Source organism: Salarias fasciatus, chromosome 8, assembly GCF_902148845.1.
Source record: "Salarias fasciatus chromosome 8, fSalaFa1.1, whole genome shotgun sequence".
In the NCBI taxonomy this organism is placed as follows: Eukaryota; Metazoa; Chordata; class Actinopteri; order Blenniiformes; family Blenniidae; genus Salarias; species Salarias fasciatus.
In genome coordinates, this window is record NC_043752.1 from 2,719,880 (window position 1) to 2,742,376 (window position 22,497).

The 22,497-nt window shown below is 47.3% G+C and overlaps 1 protein-coding gene across 3 annotated transcripts in view; it reads left to right on the plus strand.

Annotated features, from left to right (window-relative positions):
* The window catches only part of LOC115393247 (ankyrin-3-like), a 110,881-nt gene that overhangs the window by 85,170 nt on the left and 3,214 nt on the right, over window positions 1-22,497 (plus strand). For 2 of the 3 annotated variants that reach the window (XM_030098131.1, XM_030098132.1), the window contains 5 exons: window positions 10,093-10,167; window positions 13,084-13,215; window positions 13,494-13,637; window positions 18,725-19,352; window positions 20,605-20,770. In XM_030098131.1, coding sequence (XP_029953991.1) covers window positions 10,093-10,167; window positions 13,084-13,215; window positions 13,494-13,637; window positions 18,725-19,352; window positions 20,605-20,770 — 1,145 coding nt within the window. Of the gene's footprint in view, window positions 1-536; window positions 6,744-10,092; window positions 10,168-13,083; window positions 13,216-13,493; window positions 13,638-18,724; window positions 19,353-20,604; window positions 20,771-22,497 lie in introns of all 3 variants that reach the window. The other variant, XM_030098130.1, reaches the window with a different exon arrangement.

Here is a 22,497-nt window from a genome sequence, read left to right on the forward strand (position 1 = left end):
CAAACAGATAAAAGGCACTTTAAAAAGCGGATTGAAATGAGAGCCAGAATCCATACGCCACTACTAGAACTTCTTAAGTCCAAAGAGAGAAGTTATTTTTTGTCTCGATCCCAGTGCATTTGTCTTTTGCCATTTTTCCGTGGTCATTTGTTGGTCTTCCTCATCGTCTTTTGATTTTCCTTTGCTGCTGTTTGTGCTTCCTTTCCTTCATTTCTTTTGTTGTCAGTGCTGTTGATGTGGTTGGAGTCATCCCAGAGTCCTGAATCGCACTGTTAACACAGCTGTTTGTTTTGTACTGTCATCTTTGGTCTGTACTCACATTTCTTACCTCGGCACATAAAACTGCTGTTTTTTCCTACCTTTATACTAGGACTGCATCACTGACCAACTCTTCCTCCTCTGATCTCCTCTCCTTTCATGTTTCCCCTCCCCCCTCCCTTCTCTCCCAACATGATTTTATCTTTACCGTTCCACATCCTTTTTTTATTATTTCTACCATTCTTTCTTTGTCATTATTTCTACAAATTCACCTGAAGAAACAGCACTTGAGCGAAGCGCAGCAGCAAGAACACTGCCTGGTGGTTACCCTCACAAACCTGTCTTTCCAACCAGAACTTTCCCACCATGGTCGACTGCTCCTATTACCGTCCCTGGCCAAACAAGGCCCGTCGGAGTGGGGAGTTCCCTCACCCCTACCGATTCACCGACAGGCTCACCAGCTGCTTCTCCATTAAAATCCACCTGGCCCCCCTCAGCACCGTCACCTGCATGCGCCGCAACTATCAAAGCCACTCTCGGAGCTTCGCCACCAGGACCTTCCAGTTCATCCCCAGTGAAATCAGTCATTGAAATAGCGTCTTCATCCCCCATCAGGTCTTACAGGACTATGCCCTCCCCTATCAAGACTGTTGTTCAGCCGGGTCAGTACCCGGTCCAGGGCTCTGCCAGTCTTGTTTCCTCTGGAAGTCCAAGCAAACCTGCCACAGATCCAGCGTCTATCAAAAGTCTTGCTTCTGCATACACATCACGGACTTCACCGCTTCACTCGATACCTAACGGATCTTCAGCGCCCGGTCCTGCTTCATCAAAAGCCTCATACAGCATGTACAACTCCAGCCTGCCTTATAAAACGCCCCTTGCTTCCACAATGGCGACAGATGCCGGGACACCAACCCTTTCCCCTGTTAAAACCAGCCTTTCCTCGTTAAAGCCCTCTGTAGATCCACTTTCACCTCGAACGGGAAGGTCGCCTCTCTCGTCTCTCTCCTCAGCAGGTCAGACAACCATCGCTTCCTCAGAACTCTCCATGATGAACGGATCAGCGTCGCCCGTTAAATATCCGTCCTCCTCCTCCACGCCATCCTCTCCTTCTTCTCGGCTTCTCTCGGAGAGAAGCAGCAGCCTTCAGGAGAGGATCCAGGCCACAACCCAGGCAGCGACCTCGGGGGTCAGCGCTGCCATAAACGAAGCTATAGACTCGTACTCCGTCTCGGGCTATGGCACTCTCAAATCCCTGTCCTCCTCACGGAGATCTGCAACGGCGGCCTCTGCTTATGGTTCACTGAGATCTCCTGCCTCCCCGAGTGCAGCAGTCTCATCCAGTACTGTCACTGTACCTGTTTATTCATTGGTTAATGTTATCCCAGAGACCCCTGTCAAACCAGGGCCTGGGTCCCTCAAAATGGCGCTTCCCGATTCCCCACGTGCTTCATCGTCATCTTCCGCTATGTCTTCCTGTGTTACTGCAACAAAGCTTAAGTCCCAGTTAAAATCCCCTCCATTTATCACTCCTCCTATCATCCACCCAACTGCAGCTTCCAATCATGAGATACTGAGAGATGTAGCAGACATGAAACAGGACCTGATCAGAATGACAGCAATCCTCCAGACAGACACACAGACAGCAGCTAAAACTGTCCAGACGTCACAAACCGGCACGCCAAAAGAGACCAAGTTAGAGGATGAAGAGCCATTTACGCTAGTGGAGAAAGTGAAAGAAGATTTAGTCAAAGTTAGTGAGATTTTACAGAAAGATATGAGTGAAGGTAAGACGGTTTCAGGTAAAGACAGAGCTTCAGAGGATGATTGGGAGGAATTTTCCAAAGATGAAATTGAAGAGGCACAAAGAAGTATCCTCTCAGACTATTTTGATGAAAATACGCTGCTTCTGAAGCACCAGGCCATGACTAGCAAAGACTTAGATTTGGCAAAAGTAGTGGACTATTTAACAAATGACATCGGTGCAAGCTCCCTTTTAAAAATGGCCGAGCTAAAATCTAGGTATGAGGAGGAAACGAAAAGGGAGGGAGAAGGAGAGGAGAAACAGAAACGTGTTCTGAAACCGTCCATGACAATACAAGAACACAAACTCAAAATGCCTCCTCCAGTCTCAGGCATGCTCAGGTCTCCTTCAGAGAAGGACCTCAGCAAACTAGCCGAGTCGTATCAGGGTTCAGACACTATTTTGGAATCACCTGAGGACCTGTCCCATGAGCAGGATAAGAGTCCATTGTCAGATAGTGGATTTGAGACCAGGAGTGAGAAAACCCCTTCTGCTCCCCAGAGTGCAGAAAGCACAGGACCGAAGCCTTTGTTCACTGATTCACCAATCCCACCCTGCGTCACTGAGACCAGGACGGAAGTTGTCCACATTAGGAGTTTTGAGCAGCCTGATGAACCTTGTGAACCTGGACTTATGGAAGAAGCTGCATCTGCACTTCCAGCTATAGAGCCTGAAGTGGCTTTAGCGAGCTCCAGCAAAGCTCTGCAAATGAAAATACCAGAAGAAGATACAATGAACAAAAGCATGTGTCTTAAAGAGGAAACTCATATTACTACTACCACCAGAATGGTCTATCACAAGCCCCAGCTGACTGACGGCACAGAGCTGATAGAAGAAGCCATGTCAGTAAGAGATATCATGAAAGCCTTCCAGTCAGGTAGAGACCCGTCGAAAGAGCTGGCCGGCCTTTTCGAACACAAAGCTAGTCAGGATTCTGTTAAAGGTGATGAGTTGACACCAAGATTTCTTGACCGAGACATTAAGTCCAAGCCTAAAGTTGAGAGGATAATTGAGGTTCATATTGAAAAGGGTCACAGCACGGCAGAACCCACTGAGGTTATTATCAGAGAAACCAAGAAACACCCTGAGCTTTACGTCTATAAAGGTGACCGGGGAATTAGGGAACTCACTGACTATGATGAGGCTCAACAGGAAGAGGAGGAGCTTACTGCCGAAGAAACTTTGCCCTCCTTCCTGGAAACGTCCCGCGTTAACACCCCAGTGTCACAGGAGGAAGACAGTCGCCCGAGTTCCGCCCAGCTAATCGCAGACGATTCGTATAAAGCACTGAAACTGTTGAGCCAACACTCTGTAGAATACTGTGATGACGAGCTATCGGAGATTCGAGGGGAGTCTTATAGGTTTGCTGAGAAAATGCTACTCTCAGAGAAACTTGATGTGTCTCCGCTTTCTCACTCCGACACGGAGGAAACCACGGCTGACAAAAGCCGGCCCCCAGTTTCCGACGATAGAGGTAGCCGGGGCACTGAGGGTGTGGGACACGGTAGCCCAAAACGAGAGTTTGTCTCAAAGCCGTCCAAAGACGGAACTCCGAAGTCGGGTAAATACTTGCACAGAGATGAGCCATCTCAGTTTGATAAGGTGACAGTGCTCCATTACTCCACAGAACAAGGCAGCCCCAAACATGCAGTTTGGATGCGATTTACAGAGGATAAACATGACAGGAGCAGGGATAAGCTGCTTTATGAGGACAGGGTGGATCAAACTGTGAAAGAAGCCGAGGAAAAACTCAGCGAGGTATCGCAGTTCTTCCGCGACAAAACCGAGAAGCTGAACGACGAGCTGCAGTCCCCTGAGAAAAAACCAGTACGACGGGGGCTAAAGGAGCCCAGGTCCTGGCCTAGCTCAGCCTGCAGCAGTCCCGAAAAAACACAGCAGAAACCTAAAGCAGGAGAGGAGGGATTCAAAAGCAAACTCAGGGAGCCTTCAGTCAATAAAGTGTATGGTAGTGCGACAGCAGCTGAGAAGAAAAGCTATAGCTTACCAAGCAGCCCGCAAAAAAGTGTTCTCTCTCATATGGGTGAGGAACAAATCAAACAAACCAAAATCAGTGAGTCTGAACCGTCTTCTCCCGCTCATACAAAGTCAACATCTAAAGTAAGTGCAGTAAGAATGAAATTTGAATCTGAGGCTCAGAAAATCGTTCAGTCCAGTCCAACTAAAACTCCTCCCCCCGTTCAGCCAAAACCTTCAGTGAAGAAATTACAAGAGAGCAAGCTTCCTGTTTATCAGTTTATTTCTGGAGGAAAACCCAGAGTGGCTGATACGTCAGAAGAAAACCAGAAAAAAGACATTGAGAAAGAGGCAGATGTAAGTAAACCTGCTTTGATGTCAACATCTAAAGTGCCAAAAGCAGACAAGCTGCCTAATAAAAATATCTCCGAAGCATCAGTACAAAGTAGTGACTGTAAGACTGCCAAAATTACTGCTAAAGTGAAAGACATTAAGTTGACTGTTACTCAGGATATTAAAGAAAGCAATAAAGTTCAGATGTCAGTCAGTCAAGATACTGCTAAATTAGAAGAAAAAGGCAGCAGTGCAAAAACGCTTCAACAAATCCCAAAAGCTGAATCACCTTCCAAGGAGAAAATAGTCCAGTTACCTAAACAGGATGGTGAGGAACCAGTCAATAAAAACCTCAGAAAAAGGACAGAATCACAGATTCCTGTGAGAACACCGTCCCTCTCTTTAGATAATGACCTGACAAAGAAACAGACAACAACTAAACCCTCACAAATTCCTACACTATCTAAAGTCAAGAGTCCTGAGAAAGCCCCACCGAAAACAGATTTAACCTTCGAAATTCTTGATAATGCTCCCAAAGATTCGAATTCTAATAACCTTCCGAGCCCGAGAGAAATGCTAGAGAAAGTCATAACACCTCCGGTTGCCGTGACAACAAAAGAGAACTTCAAGGGCATCAAAACATTGCCAGTTTACGTTGGTGTCCAGGTGGGGCGGCAGGCAGAGAGGGAAGCCAAAGGAGCCGTTTCCATCGTGAGACAGAAATCAAATTCGGGACTCAGTCCCATCAGTCCGGACGATGACACACTGGAGCAGGTCTCTTTCATGGACAGCTCAGGGAAAAGCCCCCTGACCCCAGAGACCCCCAGCTCCGAGGAGATCAGCTACGACCTCACGTGTCGGACCCCTGACGGCTTTATGGGATTCATGCCGGGAAAACCAAGCACCATCATGGAAGTTTCTGAGGAATCAGAAGAAGACAATCAGGGCAAGGTTGCTTTTCCTTTCGGAGAAATCAAAAGAGAAAGTGAAACTAGTGCCCGTGTTACCCAAGCAGACCTCGCTAACGCTAATAAAGAAGACACACAGGTTCTTGATAACCAGCAGGAATTAGCCGATGATTTAGAACAGGAAGAAAAGACAGTCATTGATCAAATAACGTTGCAGGAGCACCAAGAAGTTTCGAAAGATAAAGGTATCGCTTATATCGAGTTTCCTCCCCCTCCCCCTCTGGACTCGTCTTCAGAAATGTCAGATCCGGAGAGGAAAGGTTCCTGCGCCTCTTCAGAGACTGAGACAGAAATGATGGAGGTGAACTTGCAGGAAGAACACGACAAGCATCTGCTCATCGAGCCAATTATTCGCATACAGCCTCCTTCCCCAGTTCCCCCCGAGGGGGATGACAGTCAGTCAAATGCTGAAGATGCAGACAAGGATGATGATGATGATGATGAGTCAATCTTCCAGCCAATCCCATGTAAGAAATTCTCTTTTAAAGCTCCTGAGGAGGAGGAGAAGAGGAAGGAGAAAGAAAAGGCAGCCAAACTCAAAAAACACGATAAAAATGGGAACAACAAAGACCATCATAATGGGACAAACGGCAGCAACGGTTCCAGCAACGGTGCTAAAGTCTCAAATGGAAAAGTCGAGGACTATGAATATGAACAAAATGGAAATGACCAGTCAATAACAGACTGTTCAATAGCAACAACGGCAGAATTTTCCCACGACACAGATGCAACAGAGATAGACTCCCTAGATGGATATGAGCTTCAGGATGAGGACGACGGCCTGTGTGAGCAGGCAGATCTACGGCTGTTCGGACTTCCGGACAGCCGAAGGGACGTTTGGGCGACAGAGACGTATCGGTCCACTGACCGCTCTTTTCCCCCTACCAAACTTGAAGTGATTGAAGAGGAGAAAACCCCCGAGGAATGCCAAAAGGACACTTTGAAAAAAGACCCCCCTTCAAATGGGGGCAAACCTGATGGTGTTAGTAAAGATGGAGGTAAAGGTCAGGAACAAAAGCATTCAGATAAAGAGGGCTTTTCAGACACTTATTTTAGTTACAAGTTGGAAGAGGAGTTTAACTCTCCTTTCAAGACTGTTGCCACCAAAGGCCTAGACTTTGACCCCTGGCCCAATAAAAGTGGCGAAGAAGAGGTTGTTGACATGGGAGGGGCACGGGGAAGCAATGGTGAGCCGAAGCCATTCGGACTGGCGGTGGAAGACCAGTCCCAGGCGACCACGCCAGACACGACCCCGGCCCGAACGCCAACGGACGATAGCACGCCGACGAGCGAGCCAAACCCATTCCCCTTCCATGAAGGGAAGATGTTTGAGATGACGCGCAGTGGTGCGATTGACATGAGCAAGAGGGACATGGTGGAGGAGAGGCTCCAGTTTTTTCAGATTGGTGAGCATTACTACTCAGCAGGCAGGTACAGAGTCCGAGATTTGGAGTCAGATGCCTCCATGCAACACAGGGATCAGTTCATTAATCAAGATCCCACAGACCATTTTTCTGTCCCTCAAGTCTCCATTCAGACCACAACTGTCCAACTCGAAATTTCTAATGTTGCTGGGAGTTACAGCACATGCTCAGCGTCCAACACTGAGCCTAAATTTTCCACTTTTAAAACAGGATTCAAGCCTTCACCTGATGCTTCAAGCAGCACTAACAGGTCTAGAACAACATGCACCTTTGATTTTTATAATGAGAAAACCTCAGGGACATCTGTAGATGCATTCTACCATGCAACCACAAACTATACAAATTGTTGTGACATGACAAACAGCTGTTTGAATAACAGATCCTCGTGCATTGCCGATTATCAATCCAATGACAGATCTTCTTCAGGTACATCCCAGCTGAGGGACTACTGTGGTTGTACCTCGCAAAGTCAGTCAACTTTTTACCAAAGCACAAATTATTCTTTTGCACCTTCACAACAGATTAGTAATTCCAAAACACGAAGCAACAACAGCAGTAGCACTCCCGCTGACTCCCACTCTGACTGTTCAGATGTCTTTCAGGCTGGCAGTACTGTGTTCAACCTGTGCTCCTCAGGACCCACTCCGCAGGAGGTCAGCAGGATAGAAGCATCCTTCAGCCAGTTAGAGGAGAACAGCAGGGAACGCAGAGATTTTCCTCATGTAGCAATAACAAACACACAAGCCAAAGAGGTGAAGCAGCGCATATTCCAGTCCAGGTTACCACGGAGGGTATCCAGCCAGAAGCTATGCAGTCAGACGCCATCAGCAATGAAAGAGAAGCACAAGGAAGTCCCAGTCAAGAAGCAGGCAATGTATAAATTCAGGGAAAGATTAGACCCGTTTGACAATTCATTTCCTAAGTCCAAAATCCCAGTGATGAAAGCCATGAAAGACCCTTCATGTTCACAGAAGCAGGTCAGATCCAGTCCAGCAGCTAGAAGACGTAGCATTAAGCCTTCAGGGGTTAATAAAGACCCAGTGGAAAGCAGTTTAACGAAACCCTCTGGCAAAAGTACCTCAAAAGTCAACAGTCCAGTGGTCTCAAGGAAGTGTAAAACAAGGTGTGGCAGCAGCCAGGTAGCCCACTCTCCAACCAAGACCATCTCCAAGGAGGCTGAAAGAAAGATAGAGGGGGAAACCCTGCCCACTGAGGACGGAGAGAGCCGCAGCCTCAGCTCTACCAGGAACACTTCCCTGTCAGAACCATCTAGAGCTTCTAGACGTTCCTGCCCTCCACGCACCTCCACCTCTACCTCCACCTCCACCTGCACCACCACATCAACACCAACCGCTAGAGACGCGAGAGCTGAGGTTGAGCAGGCCAGCAGTGAGAGGCTGAGGAGGAGGAGGAGCAGGAGGAAGAGTAGGCCGACACTTGGAGGGAAGGAGCAGAAGGAGGAAGGGAGTCAGGTTGATCAACCAATCACGGCTCCTGTCACGGAGAACCAGACTAGTTTGTAACTCTTTCTAAACACTTGTTCTACTTCGGTCTTCCTCTCCGGGATGCATGCAGCTGTCGTGGGTGATCTGTGGTGTGTCGTTCTGACTGTAGCTGTCATTTCCTCTTCCTGTCCTGTTATCTGTGTCCTGTGCCGTCTGATTTCGACGTAGAGCCGAGACGCCGGCAGGAGAGATCGCTTCACTTACTTACACCAGTTTACATCTGTGAAGGAGCAGAATGCAGTTTAATCACCTCTTTAGAATAATTTACAGCTGGTGAAAGCTTCACAGCAGCGAGGCATTTGGTGTACAGAAAGGAAAGGCACAGCGGCCATAACTTCAGCGTCACTAGTGTCCGTTGACTGTAGCGGCGAGGTCAGGGTTGATTCTGCATTTCTTTCCATTGCTGTGGGTTACAACACATCTTTAGTTTCTCTTCACACTAAGATCCAGCCAGATGCACCACACCGCACCACACCACCCACCTCCACCCTGAGCAGGACTGAGATGTTAGGGAAAACCGAATCCTGTCTTTGTTTTTGGTCTGCTTGCCTGGTTTGTAGATATGATTTGATGGTACTCTTTGCTCTCTGAAGCCACAGTGAAAACAATTCATCGGCTAAACTTGACAATCATACGTGCGTCTCAGCGGCGCCATGCTGCCGGACCTCCGTTGATTTCAAGTTGAAGCCATGGATTGCTTTTAACTGTGAGAGGGAATGTTGCCTGATGGTAGACTGTTTGTGGTTAGTGATGTGGTTCAAACCTTTTTACCTCTAAACTCTTTTACTGTTACGAAAATGACGAAACAGAAAACACTTTTAAGTGTGAAAATGCTGTTCTTTTCTTTTCTGGCCTCAAATTTCTTCAAAATTTTCAGCGTGTTTTTCCAGAGTTGTAGTCGTTACATCCAATCGTTTGTTTAAGGGCTCAGAGAAAACGTCACGTAGACAGAATGAACGCCACGCAGTGAAAACTGCAAAAATCATGCAGCCAAATAAGTGGCTGGCTTTTTCCAGCATTGAGGAAAAACACTAAGGTTACAAATCACACCTATTTTTCTAAAACACGCCTGTTTATAGAGGTTTTGTCTCAAAAACAGTGTTATTTATAGGTGGCTGTGCTGTCGTTTTGATGCAGAGGTTTCATGATCATTTAACTTTGTTGTAGGTGTGACTGAACTGAACGCAGTTTCACGTCCCTGGTTTGGGTTCATATTTAAGGTTTCTGTCTTTAGACCATCGAAAGCAGCCCGGTAAAGATGAGAGAGTGATTGAGAGATAATGAGGACTAAAGTTTTGTTAGTTTATAGAGTGTAAAACCTTTTTTTCATCCTGTGTGTCCTGTTCTGACAGATTTTGAAACTCCAGGTTATTGAATATGTGTGATTTTAGGCTGGAGGCTTTAACCCTATATTTTATACCTGCAGGGTTTCTGAGGTGAAGTTTTGAGAAAGATGTGGCCAGAAAAGCTGTTTTTCTTTCTTTTTTCTTTTTGTTTCTTTTTTTTAACAGACTTGGGACTGTGAACTAACGTTGGTCTTTAAGTTATTTCAGCACGAACAAATCAGAACAAAAAACAAAACAAAAAAAAAACATTTTATTTTGATTAAGGAGGTTTCCATTGAGAAGCTGTAAAAGGTTAAAGTTCGTGAACGTCTCCAGGCTGAAAGAGACGAACTTCCCGCTCACCGTCCCAGTCTGCTCCTCACTGACCTCTTTCTGCTCGTGTGCCGTGAAGCACACGGGAGTTTCTTGGGAAAAGTTGCCACGGCTTGACGTTAACGGCGTGTCTCCCGCCCCCTCCGCCCCCCCTCCTCCACCTCGCAGGCCCTCAGAGTCCCTGTGAGAGGACAGACCTCCGGATGGCCATAGTGGCCGACCACCTCGGACTCAGCTGGACTGGTGAGTCTGCACACGGCGGTTCGCTTCTTAACGTGGCTGTTAACGAAACCCGTTCTGATTTACATCGTGAAACCAACAGCACAGCCGTCTCACGGCAAGGAAACAAATACTCAGACAAATGTGTGACAGAAGAAGGAAAAATGCAGTATCGTGAGGATATTTTGCTCTCAGAGGATTTAGAGACAGTTTGTCTTCTCTGACGTCGTCGCATTCACTAATGAGACACGAACGGCCTCCTGCGCTGTGGGTGTTCCTCCTTACAGTTTTTCACAATTGCTAAAACACTAAACCCCATTGCCTGAACCAAACTCTCAGTGGCCTAAACTCATTTTTCAAATCAAACACTCTTTCGGCAAAAACTTAAACACTGTTCAGGTCCTATGCTCAATTTGCAAAACCCATCTGCTCTTTTTTGCAAAACCTTAGACACATTCTCAGTCACTAAACACATTTCACAACATTTTTGCAAAATTGTACTCACTGGCAGCAAAATGTGAACACAACTCCAACACAACTGTCATCTTTTACACACAACAACTCAAAACTGAACACACATATTTCTAATGATGTGATCAGACCAAGTGTGCACAAAGACAAGATGCTGGAGACTGAATCTCCAGGACCGTGACCATGCAGTAGTGTGCTTTTGTTTTGTTTGTTTTGTATTTATTTTTTGTTATGACGGTCAATTTAGATATCACTTTGACTTAGATGGGTTTTTTTTTCTAAATGCATTTCAAATACCGTACGTAAAATAAAAATTTTCTGTGCACTACACACTCTGAAAACTGCTGGGTTACTGTAAAAATAACCCACATTGGGTGAAATTGCTAACCCAGCGCTGGGCCCAAAAGGGACTGAGCCAATGCTGGGTTATTTCTACCCAGCTGTTTGGGCTGAAGAGTTGACCCTGATGCTGGGTCAAGATTTATCAGCGGGTCTGGGAAAGTTACTTTACAGTAAAAATGTAAACCCTCAGAATTCAGAAACACGTGCCCTCTGCCATGCAAGGCTGTCAAACCCTCCACTGGAAGCCAGCTGGGGTTCAGTGCAGTTCATTGACATGTAGAGGAAAAGATTTGAACTAACAACCTTACAATTGCTAGCCAACCACTCTACCAACTGAGCCACAGCCACACATGAGTATAACTAGGGGGATGTCATATGTCTTTTCCTTCTTAGCCATTGCAATAATCTTTTGTGAGAACACAGGACTCCAGTTTTCTGTTGCGTTTGTTGCCAGAAGTCTCCAGATGCAAGAAGGAGAAGGAGTTGCAGGAGTGTTCAAAATGGTGATTTTGTTCAAATCATCAATTCACTCTGCTGGGTCGACACAATTCATCTAATTTGGGGTAAAAGTGACCCAATCTGCACAAAATCTAGGGCTACCCAGGAAATGGGTTGGGAAAATAACCCAGCAGGTTTAAAAGTGTGGACTGCTTGCTGTGTCCTCAGTTATTTCATGTAGTGTCTAATGAATGATCTGAGGTGAACATGTTTTTACCTGCTGTGTGTAAGATCTGAACGCATAGTGTGGTTTTAATCACAAGAGAACTGGTTTTGAGGCGATAATTCGATTTTGACAGAAATGTCTGAGGTTTTTGTGAATGTAGTGTGGATTTTTGGATTTGTGTTTAAGGTTTTGAGAAAATGGATGGAGGTTTCAAGAAATGTGTTTTAGCAATTGTGAAAAACTGTAATGTTCTGTGTGGAGTGTTCAGGATCTTCAGAGAACGATAACCGGGAGTTTTACAGTGTTTGTTGCCATCTGGTGGTCAGGCAGAATAAAGAATGTCTTGAGCAAGCAGTTCCGCAGTGGCGTTTATCACCAATCCCTCATCGTTATGAGGCAAATGAGTTTCACAACCATGTTTATTTATGATATAGATCTATTGACGAGACGTTGTATCAGGATGAAGAGTTGTCAGTGTGAACATTACATTTATAACAGGAACTGTCCAGTCTGTTCAGTCTGATCTAATAAAACTACATGTTGATGTTGGGACGGTCAGCATTACAGCAGCAGAACGTGTTCAGGAGACGTGGAGGAGCAGAAAGCCGAGTGTCGTCTTCTGAGCGATGGTTTGGTCATTACATGTGTTTATTGTGCTTGTGCTCAGATCAGGGTGTGTCCTCCTGCAGCTTAACCCGAGCCTGACCGCCTGCACTGCAGCGCAGCAGCGTGTGTGAGTGTGTGTGCGTGTGTGTGAAGTGTCATTACTTATCGTGGCGTTTCTGTGAAAGCGCCTCTGAAGGAAGCCGGTCTGATGCATATTTAATGTGTTCCTGTTGCGGGGCTGCAGGTCTGCCGAACACTGCGTTCTGCTGCTCTTCCAGCTGTTGCTCGTCTGTTCGGCGGCGTTTCTTCTGTTTTCCTCTCGGCTCAGTCGGACACGGCCGCCGTCTGTGACGTTAGAAATGTGAGGATTTTCTGACGTCTTCCGGCTGACGACAGTCGCTGTTTGCTGCATGACTCAGCATTTTAGCAGCCCCTGCGCGCGCGCGTGTGTGTGTGCGTGTGTGTGTGCGTGTGTGTGTGCGTGCATGTTTTTTTCCTATCTTCTGTCACACCCTTTCGCAGTGCAGCGCCTGACTGATGCAAACAGGCTCATCTGATGGACGATCATTGCATTTGCAGGAGCAGCGTTTCAGTTTCACGATTTGAGGAAAGATTCTGTAGCAAATATTGTTTTGATTAATAAATTATATATATTTGATTAAATATCCATATTCTGCCATGAGGATTCATCCAAACACATGTGGTATCAGATATTTTAGCAGGATTATACACACACGTTTTGGTAAATTGATCTTTTCCCACTCATGAACCAAACCTTCTTTTCCTGTGCGGCGATGAAAGTGGACACTCTGAGTTTTCCTCACAGGCTTTAACGGTGTCTGTCCGTGTCTCGGCAGAGCTGGCCAGGGAGCTGGATTTCTCTGTGGAAGAGATCAACTTCATCAGAGTGGAGAACCCCAACTCCCTGACAGCACAGAGCTTCATGCTCCTAAAGAAATGGGTGCACAGGGAGGGTAAAAACGCCACAAGTAAGAAAACCCTGCGTGTTTGTGTTCAATAGTTAGAATTGAGTTTGAAATATTGTCAAAGTAAATAAACATTTTTAATTATTAAGTATTTCAACTGTATTTTGAGGGCTGAAAAATGCCACTTTCTGGACATTTGAGTGTATTTTGCAGCTTTATTTAGTGTTTTAAGTTCATCTTTCTAGAAAAAAAATGAAATCACCCTTTTCTTTTGTGTGAAAATAAACTCTCTCTCTCTCTCTCTCTCTGTGTCAATCCCCCCCCACCCCCGCCTCCTCCAGCGGACGCTCTAACCGCGGTGCTGACTAAGATCAATCGGTTGGATATTGTGACTTTGCTGGAAGGGCCCATATTTGACTACGGTAACATTTCAGGCACACGCTGCTTTGCCGATGATAACGCAGTATTCCCGGATCAGTCCGATGGTAAAGTGTAGCCCACCCTAGCTGAACTCTGACCTCTCAGTCTGTCTCTCAGTCTATCCCTTCACCCCTCTTCACCTCCTCTCTCGGCCAGATAGATCTTAGAGCTGACTGTGTGAGCAAACAGAGAACCAATCGGGCCCGAGCAAAGCGCAGGAGCAAAACCCGAGTTAACCGACTCACAGTCAGGCGTTTTTGGTTTTCCCACTGAAATCCAGGCTTTGGAATTTTATTGATAAAAAACAGATTTCATATGGAAAAAAAAAAAAAATGTGAAAATGAAAACGATGGAATTGTTCGCCCATGTTAATGAAGTGCAGGGAAATCTGTGCCTCTTTGGGTGCATGAAGCCTTCAGTCTGTGTCTCAGTGCTAAAGCATGACGGAGGAATTGACGGCCAGCTCTGCCCCGTGGGAGAAAGGCGCCGCTCGGTGGGCGGAGCCTGTTTTCTCACACGGGGCAGTCGACACCTTCACCCGTGTGTTTGTCAGATCTGTGCCGCAGCACATTTGCAGATTTGCATCAAATTTGCATCGAGATACATGGAAAGATAAGAAGGGAAAGCAGTTTAAAGTAACGGCATGTTGGCTTCCAGCAGTTTGGCAGCAGTCCTTCTCTCTCTCCCTCTGTATTTCTGCCTTTCTTCCTGACTGATATGAAATGTGGCTTTGACTTTCTGACTGTGACAGACCCACCGAGGCCGTTTCACAACTTTTACACACTTCTTTCTCCAGTTCGGTCCTGCAGTACCTCCTCGGCTCGGTAAATTTCACTAAAATTACAAGTGAATAAAACTGATTATTGATTCTGCTGCAGAACAGACAGTCTTTCACAGTGTCTTATCTCACAGTTAAAGTAAATTAAACTCATTGGAAAATGTTTTTCACCAGATGGTTAATCTTTGTATTTAATGTCTGAAGAGAATTGACAAAATAACCAGAAAGTGTTGCCGGGTAGATAACAGTAACGTTTGGTAAAAACAGATAAACAGAGAAGATGGTAGAAACAGTTATGAAGCAGCTAAACTTCCCTAAAAACTCCAGTAAAACCATTCAATTAGGCCTGAAGTGCTAAAAATGACTAAAACAGAGAAAGTGGTAATAAAATACCAGGTTATCTTGCTGATTTTTGCATATTAAACATGTTTTGTGGCTCTATGAGGATTAAATTTGGTGTTAAAATGCCTCTCGGACGTTTCAAACATTACTGCTCTCGATCATTGTGCTTCATGCACTGCATTGGCTGCTGGGATTAATGTTGATTAAGTAAATCCAGGAGGTAATCAGATTCCATCTCAAACCGTCAGAGTTGCTAAACAGTGAGAGGAAGTTGTGAACCGGGCCTCGGGTCCAGTTTGGTCTGATCGGATCATCTGAACACAGAGACCCGCTCGCCGGCGGTCTTTTTGCTCCGATGCTTCTCGGTGTCAGACGAAGCGAACCGTGCACGGCTTTGGCTCGGTGTGAACGCTGCGCCTCCCACCTCATCCACCATCCACCCAGCACTCTTCCGACGGGTGGAGCCTTTTCAGCTCGTCCCAGGGCGGAGTCTCTGATTGTTTTTGTTGTTGTTGTTTCTGATCCGACCCCCGCGACTCCGGCCGATGAGCTGAAAACGAAACACCGTCTTTCAAAGTGTGTAAGAGCTGTCAGCTGAACTGTTCCTGTCATCTCCTGGGTTTTCCTCCGAGCCTCTAACGCTCCCCTGCAGCTTCCTCTGCTTTGAGACCAGCTGCTCCTCCTCCTCCTCCTCCTCCTCCTGCTTCTACAGTCGATCCTCGCTTCCCACCACTAACCAGCCTCCTCCTCCTGACGGCGCCGTCTCGCTAACAGCCCCCTGCTCCAGTCGTAGCCACGTCGACTAGAAAAACCCAGTGCAGCCCGAGATCGGATGCTCTTTCACCTCCTGCATGGAAAAGATCCCGGATGATTGCTCAAGGGAGCAGCTGTTCACGACAAGTTTAAACTCCTTAAAGCAAGTAAACTGGTTCAAACCTCCATAGTCGATCAACCGGAGGCTGAAATCAACATACGGGCAGAATCCAGAGGAGAGCAGAGTTCAGGCAGGAAGTCGTGAGAACAGCATCAGTCTGTGAGGCTCCTCCACAGCTTCTGAATCTTTTTAGTCACTCCTAGTCTAAACGCCGCCCCCTCCTGGCCAGCAGCGGTACTGCTCCAGAGGTCTGTTCCTGTAAACGTCCAGAAGTCGAGCAGGAATACAGACTGCAGGAGGGAGTCTGTCTGCAGATTTACGGTAACTTAGAGCACCAATGAGTCTGTAGAACTACAAATCCCAGCCGAGTATTATCGGCTCTGAAAGAAAGTCAAGGTGAAAATCATGTGAAGTTTTACCCAGTTGGATGTTTTCTGCAGCAGATGGAGCTGGATGGTCCAACAGCAGCTCATCAGGTGTTTAAATAAACTCACGAAACCCAAAGTTTGGTCAAAGCAACATCGCGAACTGACGAATCCACTTCAGGAGTGAAATAACTTATTGAACTATTGTCAAAATACCAGCTCAAATCCTTCACGCTGTCGACTTCACTACATTTAAATCGTTGAGCAGCTGCTCTGATGAGCTCTCTATAGCAACCAGCTGCTTTCTTTCCATGCAGTCCAGTCTTAAAGAGCGTCTGATGTTCCACGTTCTATAAAGCGCCGGCGCTCGTCTGGATAACGAGGAGCTCTCCAGAGCCGCTCCTCCCCCCGGTTCCCCCCCGGCGTCCGCCCTGCAGACGTCCTCGATAGTAGAACCAGCCCTCATGCAAGATGTGAAATCCTTTTGACCATCCTGTAATGAACTGTTCCGAATCGCTGCTTATCGGCCCGGATAAGCGACCCGTGACTCTGGTGTGCCGTCTCTCCGCTTGGCGCCGCTTCTGTCAACACTTCACCCTGTCCTCACCTCAGTGTGTCTCAGTGTCTCATGCTGTGTCCGTCTTCTCCTGTCTAACACTCTGTCTCTGCTCTGTGTGTTTTTTTTATTTTTTTCTTACTATTTTAATCGCCATGAATCCAAAAAGTTCTTAGAAATCCTACGCTTGACCCGTGTCCCCGAACGCCTCAGCGTTCCCCCCTGGGGAGGCTGCCCGTCTCCTCCTCCTCCTCCCCCCCTCCTCCCTGTCACCCCACCCCCGTCTCCTCCTCCGCCTTCCCCTTCCCGTCTCCTCCTCCCTCTCCGCCCGTCTACCTCCTCCCCGTCGCTCCTGTCCTCCCCCACCTGGAGGCGCTGCCGTACTCCCCTCCTCTTCCGTCCTCCCCCCGGACTCCTCTCAGCTTCTCCTCCTTCTTCTTCCCTCCACCCTCCGCCCTCCTCCTGCCCTCACCTCTCGTTCTCTGCCCTCCTCCTCCTCCTCCTCAGCATCCTTCGCCTCCGTCTTCCTGCGCCACCCTCTCTGGTCCCTCCTCTCCTCTTTTTCCATCCCCTCTTCCGTTCTCGCCTTCTCCTCTTTATGCCCCCATCTCGGCTCTGTCCCCCTCTCCACCTCCTCCGCCTCGCTCCTCCTCTTCCTTAACTCCTCCTCCCTCTCCGCCCCCTCCATCCACCCCTCCGTTTGCCTCCGCCCCCTCCTCGCCTCTGTCGTCCTCTCCTCCGCCTCTCTCTTCCTCCTCTTCCACTCCTTCCTACCTTCCACCTCAGTTTTCTCCTCCGTCAACGCGTGGCCCATCTTCACCTCCTCCACCCCAGTCTCCCTCTTCTCCAACCTTTCCCTCTCCGCCTCCTGCGGTGACTCCGCCCTTCACCTCTGCTCTCTCCTCACCTCCGTCATCCTCTCCTCCGCCTCTCTCTCCGTCCTCTTTCTCCACATGTAGCTCCTCTCCACCTCCTCCGTCTGCTTCAACCCATCCCTCTTCCCCATTCCTCCCTCCTCCGTCGTCCCCCCCTCCGTCCCCCCTCCCCCCCGGAATCCCCCGTTACTTCAGGCGGGACCGTTCAGTTCCCGAGGTTTACATTTAGGCTCTTCCTTCTTCTTCTTCTCCTCCTTTAAAGCCAACTAACCGGGCGCCTCTCAAACTTTTGCTCGTCTCCCAGAAAACTCGCAGGAAGTCGAGTCGTTTCAGACTCAGACTCGCAGGAAGTCGAGTGTGTTTCCAACCCTTTCCTCTCTGTTTTCACTAACGCCCCGGTAAAATGACCCTCTCACCTTTCGGCTGTGCCAAACGCCAAACGCCGCCGGTGCCGCGAAATGTTTGTAGCAGTGAAGTTTGACAGGAGTGACTCTCTTGATTCTGTCTTTGGTGCTTTTGTTTCTCTGTGTCCATCTGTCCGTTCTGGTTCTGTGCAGCTGGTTCAGAAGTCACACATGAATCGAGAATACTTGTCGGAAGTATTAATTCATGGTTCTGTAGGATTTATGTTGCCGTTGGTTTTTAGCCCATGCCTGCCTACCTCCAGTTTCTTTTTGCCTTTTTGATGGATTCATGTCTTTGGCCCGAGGCGCCGCCATTTTTCCCACCGCTGCTTACTTAGCGAGCTGAGCTGTGTGTGTCCTGCAGATGTTCTCGTTCCACGCAGCCACAGATCTAGATTTGGAAATAAATAAAACAGTTTTCATGTCACTGATACTTTCTAGGTTTGCGGCGTAAAAGAGTTAAATGCTGAATTACCCAAAACTCAAGAGGCCTTCGCGACGTCCCATGAATCTTTGGGCCTCCTGGTTGGGAATCCAGTTCCTCCGTCGGTTCTTTTCGTTTCGCTCCGTTTAGTTTTCACCGAAACCTGAGGTGCTTTTCTAAAGTTTTATTGAGAATCCTCCAGTATTTTCTCCACCTGTTGATTCCTGAATCGCTCCATGCAAATCAAGCTCCTTTCAGGAACGTTCAGTAATGACGTGGAATTTGAATGTTCCCGTGAGGGAAGCAGATCATCTGGTCGCTCGTCTGGCGATAATCCAAACCGTCTCTGTCTGGAAGGTCAAAATGTTCCTGTGACTTCTGAACGAATGCTTCCCATAAATGTTTCAGGTGTTTCTCATCTCACCCCCTCCTCCACTCTGCCTCTCCTCCCCTCCACCTTCCTCCCCTCGTATCTTCTCCCCTCCCTCTTCACTCCTCTTGCCCTCTAATCCTGTCCTCCTGCCGTCCACCCAGGGTACCACAATATAGACCTGGAGCTGCAGACCCCCTCAGACCTCAGCTACGTGCCCCCCACCCCTCTGCGCTCGGACGACTTCTTTAGCGAGGGCGACGCTAGCGTAGAGTCCCCTAGCAAGGCGGCGCCCGCCAGGCCTAGCGACCTCTCCCTCACTCAGACCACCAGTACGTCCAGCAGCGACCCCCCCACCGTGGCCCCTCGGAGCGGCTCCAACGCCGCCCGGCCGCCCGTCGTCCGGCCCGAGGACGCCGCCCCGACCGAGCCGGCTCCGGATAACGACCGCAGGGCGGCGGAGCGGTCAGGAGGGGGCGCTGAGGCGGAGCCGGCGGAGGGGCGGGGGCTCGCTCTGAAGAGGCAGGTAGGAAACCTGAAAGACGAGGCGGCCTCGGACGGGAGGGAGGAGGACGAGGAGATGACCCCGGAGAGGCTGCAGAGTCTGCTGGACGACATCCAGCTGGAGGGGGGCGCGGAGGAGGACGAGGAGATGACGGAGGAGAGGGTGAACGCCATCCTCCAGCAAGTGCGCCAAGCAGAACGAGACCTGTGTTCAGTTCCAGGCTGGAGCGAGACGGCGGCCGCCAGCGGAGAGGCCGCGGCGCCCGGAGCCAGTCCCGAGGAGGGCAGGTAGGACTCTACCTAGTGGAGTGAGAGGAGGGGGGGCTTCGTTTACAGCACAGTGTTTTCAGTGAAAACGCAAAAGTTTCTGTTTACACGATAACGGTGCCCAAAGCCCCTGGAACCTTTTAGGAAAAGGCTCTGATTTCGTCTCGTCTCCATGGAAACGGGAGAAAACAGAAATCAGAGCCACTGACTACGTTAACATGCAGTCAATATTCGGGTTAAGGTCAATATTCCGGTTTCTGAATCATTTGGAATAACCCGTTTGCATGCTTAAACAGACAGAGTTACTCCTGTTTACATGATCAGGGATCTCCCCATTCAAACCGCGGAGCACAGACGACGCCATGACTGCATTTGCACTTTATGCCACTAGGTGTGCTGTTTGCATGTTCACAGACACCACAGAGGAAGAAGGGCGCTGCAGGCTCTCTCTGCATGTTGTTAGAAAAAGAGTAAGCCGGCAAGACGTGGTAAAATGTTTAATGATGCGATGCACCGTTTTTTTCAGTAAAAGAGAAGAACTGAACAATCATTTTGGCACATTTTATTTACTTAGTAGCAGTTAAACTGTGTCACAAGTAGTTCCTGGACTCAAATGACCGAGATTCCTTGCAGGTAGAACATGCACAGAACAGTATTTGATGTACCTTTCGACCGGGATATTCCGATGCGCGTTTATATGACCAGAAATTCAGGTTAGAAAAGGAGTAACCCAGGGGTAATATTCAGGTTTTTAATACCCGGAATATGAGCATATTCAGGTTTTTGCACGTGTTTACACGGCTATGCGCAACCGGGTTATTGCGAATATTCTGGTTAAGAAAGGGTTATTGACTGCATGTAAACGCACCCACTGAAATCGCAACACTCTGAAAACCTATTCTGGGGTGGAACTTTTCAAAAATGCTCACCAAAACGTGAAACTTTTCTGAAACACGATGCAAAACTGATAATGAAACGTTGTCGTGTAAACGAGGTGTCAAGGTCAAGTTTGTTTATTTGTTAAGTTAAACACATCCACCATTTCCCACATTCTTTTGTCTTTTAATGTTTTTCAAATCGTTGCCCTCTTTCTCAACACCAACATGCTCTAAAGCCAGTTTTTCTGGAGCTAGTGTCTTAAAGGAGGTGAGCAGAACGGGAAACGTCCTCCTAATGCTGCTCTCCTGAGACGGACCGGTTCTCGTCCTGAGGGTTGAGGACGGTTCCTGAACGGCTGAGTGTGTTTCTACATCGGACTGTTTTCCTCCTCCAGCCCCGACAGTCTGGCCGATTCTCTGGAGCAGCCCCCCCTCCGGACCGACAGGCTGAACGGCGAAGCGGCGAGGAGTAAAGGCCCTCAGGACGGCGGCGGCGGCGGCACGGCCGGACCAAGCAGAGCCCAGCAGGACGGCGGAGACCGGTCCCAGCACAAAGCCCAGGTGAGTGAGACTCCTGCTCCTCCTCCTCCTCCTCCTCCTCCGACACACACCTGGCGCTCTTTTGATCAGAGCTCTGAGTTACAAACCTGCCGGCGAGTTTAGATTTGAAATGTTGAAATGATGAAACGGGTCCGGCTGCGTCTCTTCAGGGAGCAGGACAGTCCGGCTCCGATGAGGAGGCCACCGTCACCACGGTGTACCGCAGACGGGTCATTCTCAAGGTGTGTGTGAGTGTGTGTGAGTGTGTGTGAAGCTCAGCGGAGTGGGATTGGCCTGACCTGCTGTGTGTGTCCCGAGCTGCAGAGCTGGAGTGAAGAAGTGGTGGAATTTCTTCAATACAAAATTACTTTTCTCAAATTTGAATAAACCTCGTTCAACATGGAGTCATCAGGAAGTTACTTCATAAAATGTAACTCAGGAAAAAAAATCCTCAACTTTCAAAATGTGTGTTAAAATGTAAACTTTGATGTAATTTTGTGCTAATTTTCAACATTTCATTCATTTTTTGTTTGTACTCATTTTTCTTCGATGTGTTTTACTTTATTTCATTTTAAATGAAAAAAATGTTAACCTTTTACAAAAGTAATTTAGTGTTAACATCCCAACGTCGTTGTCAATCTTTGTAAAATGTTGTGGTCTAAGTTTCACATTTTACTCACAAATAATAATTTATTTTTTTGACTGGAGTTCGTCTATTTTTCAGATTTTTTAACCACTTTATGGCAAAAACTGTTGACATTTTTTCTGATTTTTACTTTTTGAATATAAAACTTTAGTGAGAAAATTGTAACAATTGTTTTTAACCTTGTGAGAATATTATCAGCACCTCTTTATAACATATACAGTGCAGGAGTGTAACTTTTTTTTAATAGATTTAACCTTTTTTTGTTAATTTTTACCATTTCTTAGTAGTTTCATTTAACATTATTCCTCAGAAAGAATTGAAACTTGATATTTTCCTCCTAAATTGAAAAAAGTGCATTCTTCTTTTAATGTTTCCCGAGTGTTTTTATACAGGTTATCGATGGACCATTTAATTAATCAGGTTTCAGTTCTTCCTGAGGATAACAGAGGAGTGTATTGAACTCAGAGGCTTCAGATTGCAGTGACACTGAAATTAAATATTTCTAACAATTTAGTCACATAATTAACCTGCAGTAAACGAGAGGAGCGGCTCTCGGCAGGAGTGTGTGTGTGTGTGTGTGTGTGTGTGTGTGTGTGTGTGTGTGCGCGCGTGCGTGCGTGCGTGCGTGCGTGCATGCGTGCGTGTCACTCACAGCTTGCTGGTTTGAGCCTGCAGACCTGCGGTTTGATTTGGTTTGATTTGGTTTTGCTGTAAATTTATTTTCTACTCAAAGTTACTGGATTTCTTCAGGACTTCAACATCTGAGGGTTTATTATTGTACAGAGAGGGGCTGTTTTTTTTTTTTTTATTCTATCTCTTTTTTAACAAATCACTACTATTTATTACAAATTTCAATCTAATAAATTCATAAATAATTGTTTTTGAATGAAGTGTTGAATTTCTTCCTGCTCGCCAGGTTTTTTAATGAAGTTTATTAAACAGTTTGTCCTTTTCTTTACTTGCATGACCATGCAGCATCTTAATAACAGTTTTTTCATCTTCTGATGTAAAAAATGAGACGTTGTTTCGGGAGCTGAGTGTAAAATGTTCCCCCCGCTGCAGGCCGGTGTTTTTCGCTGCTTTCTAACTGTAGCTGCAGCTT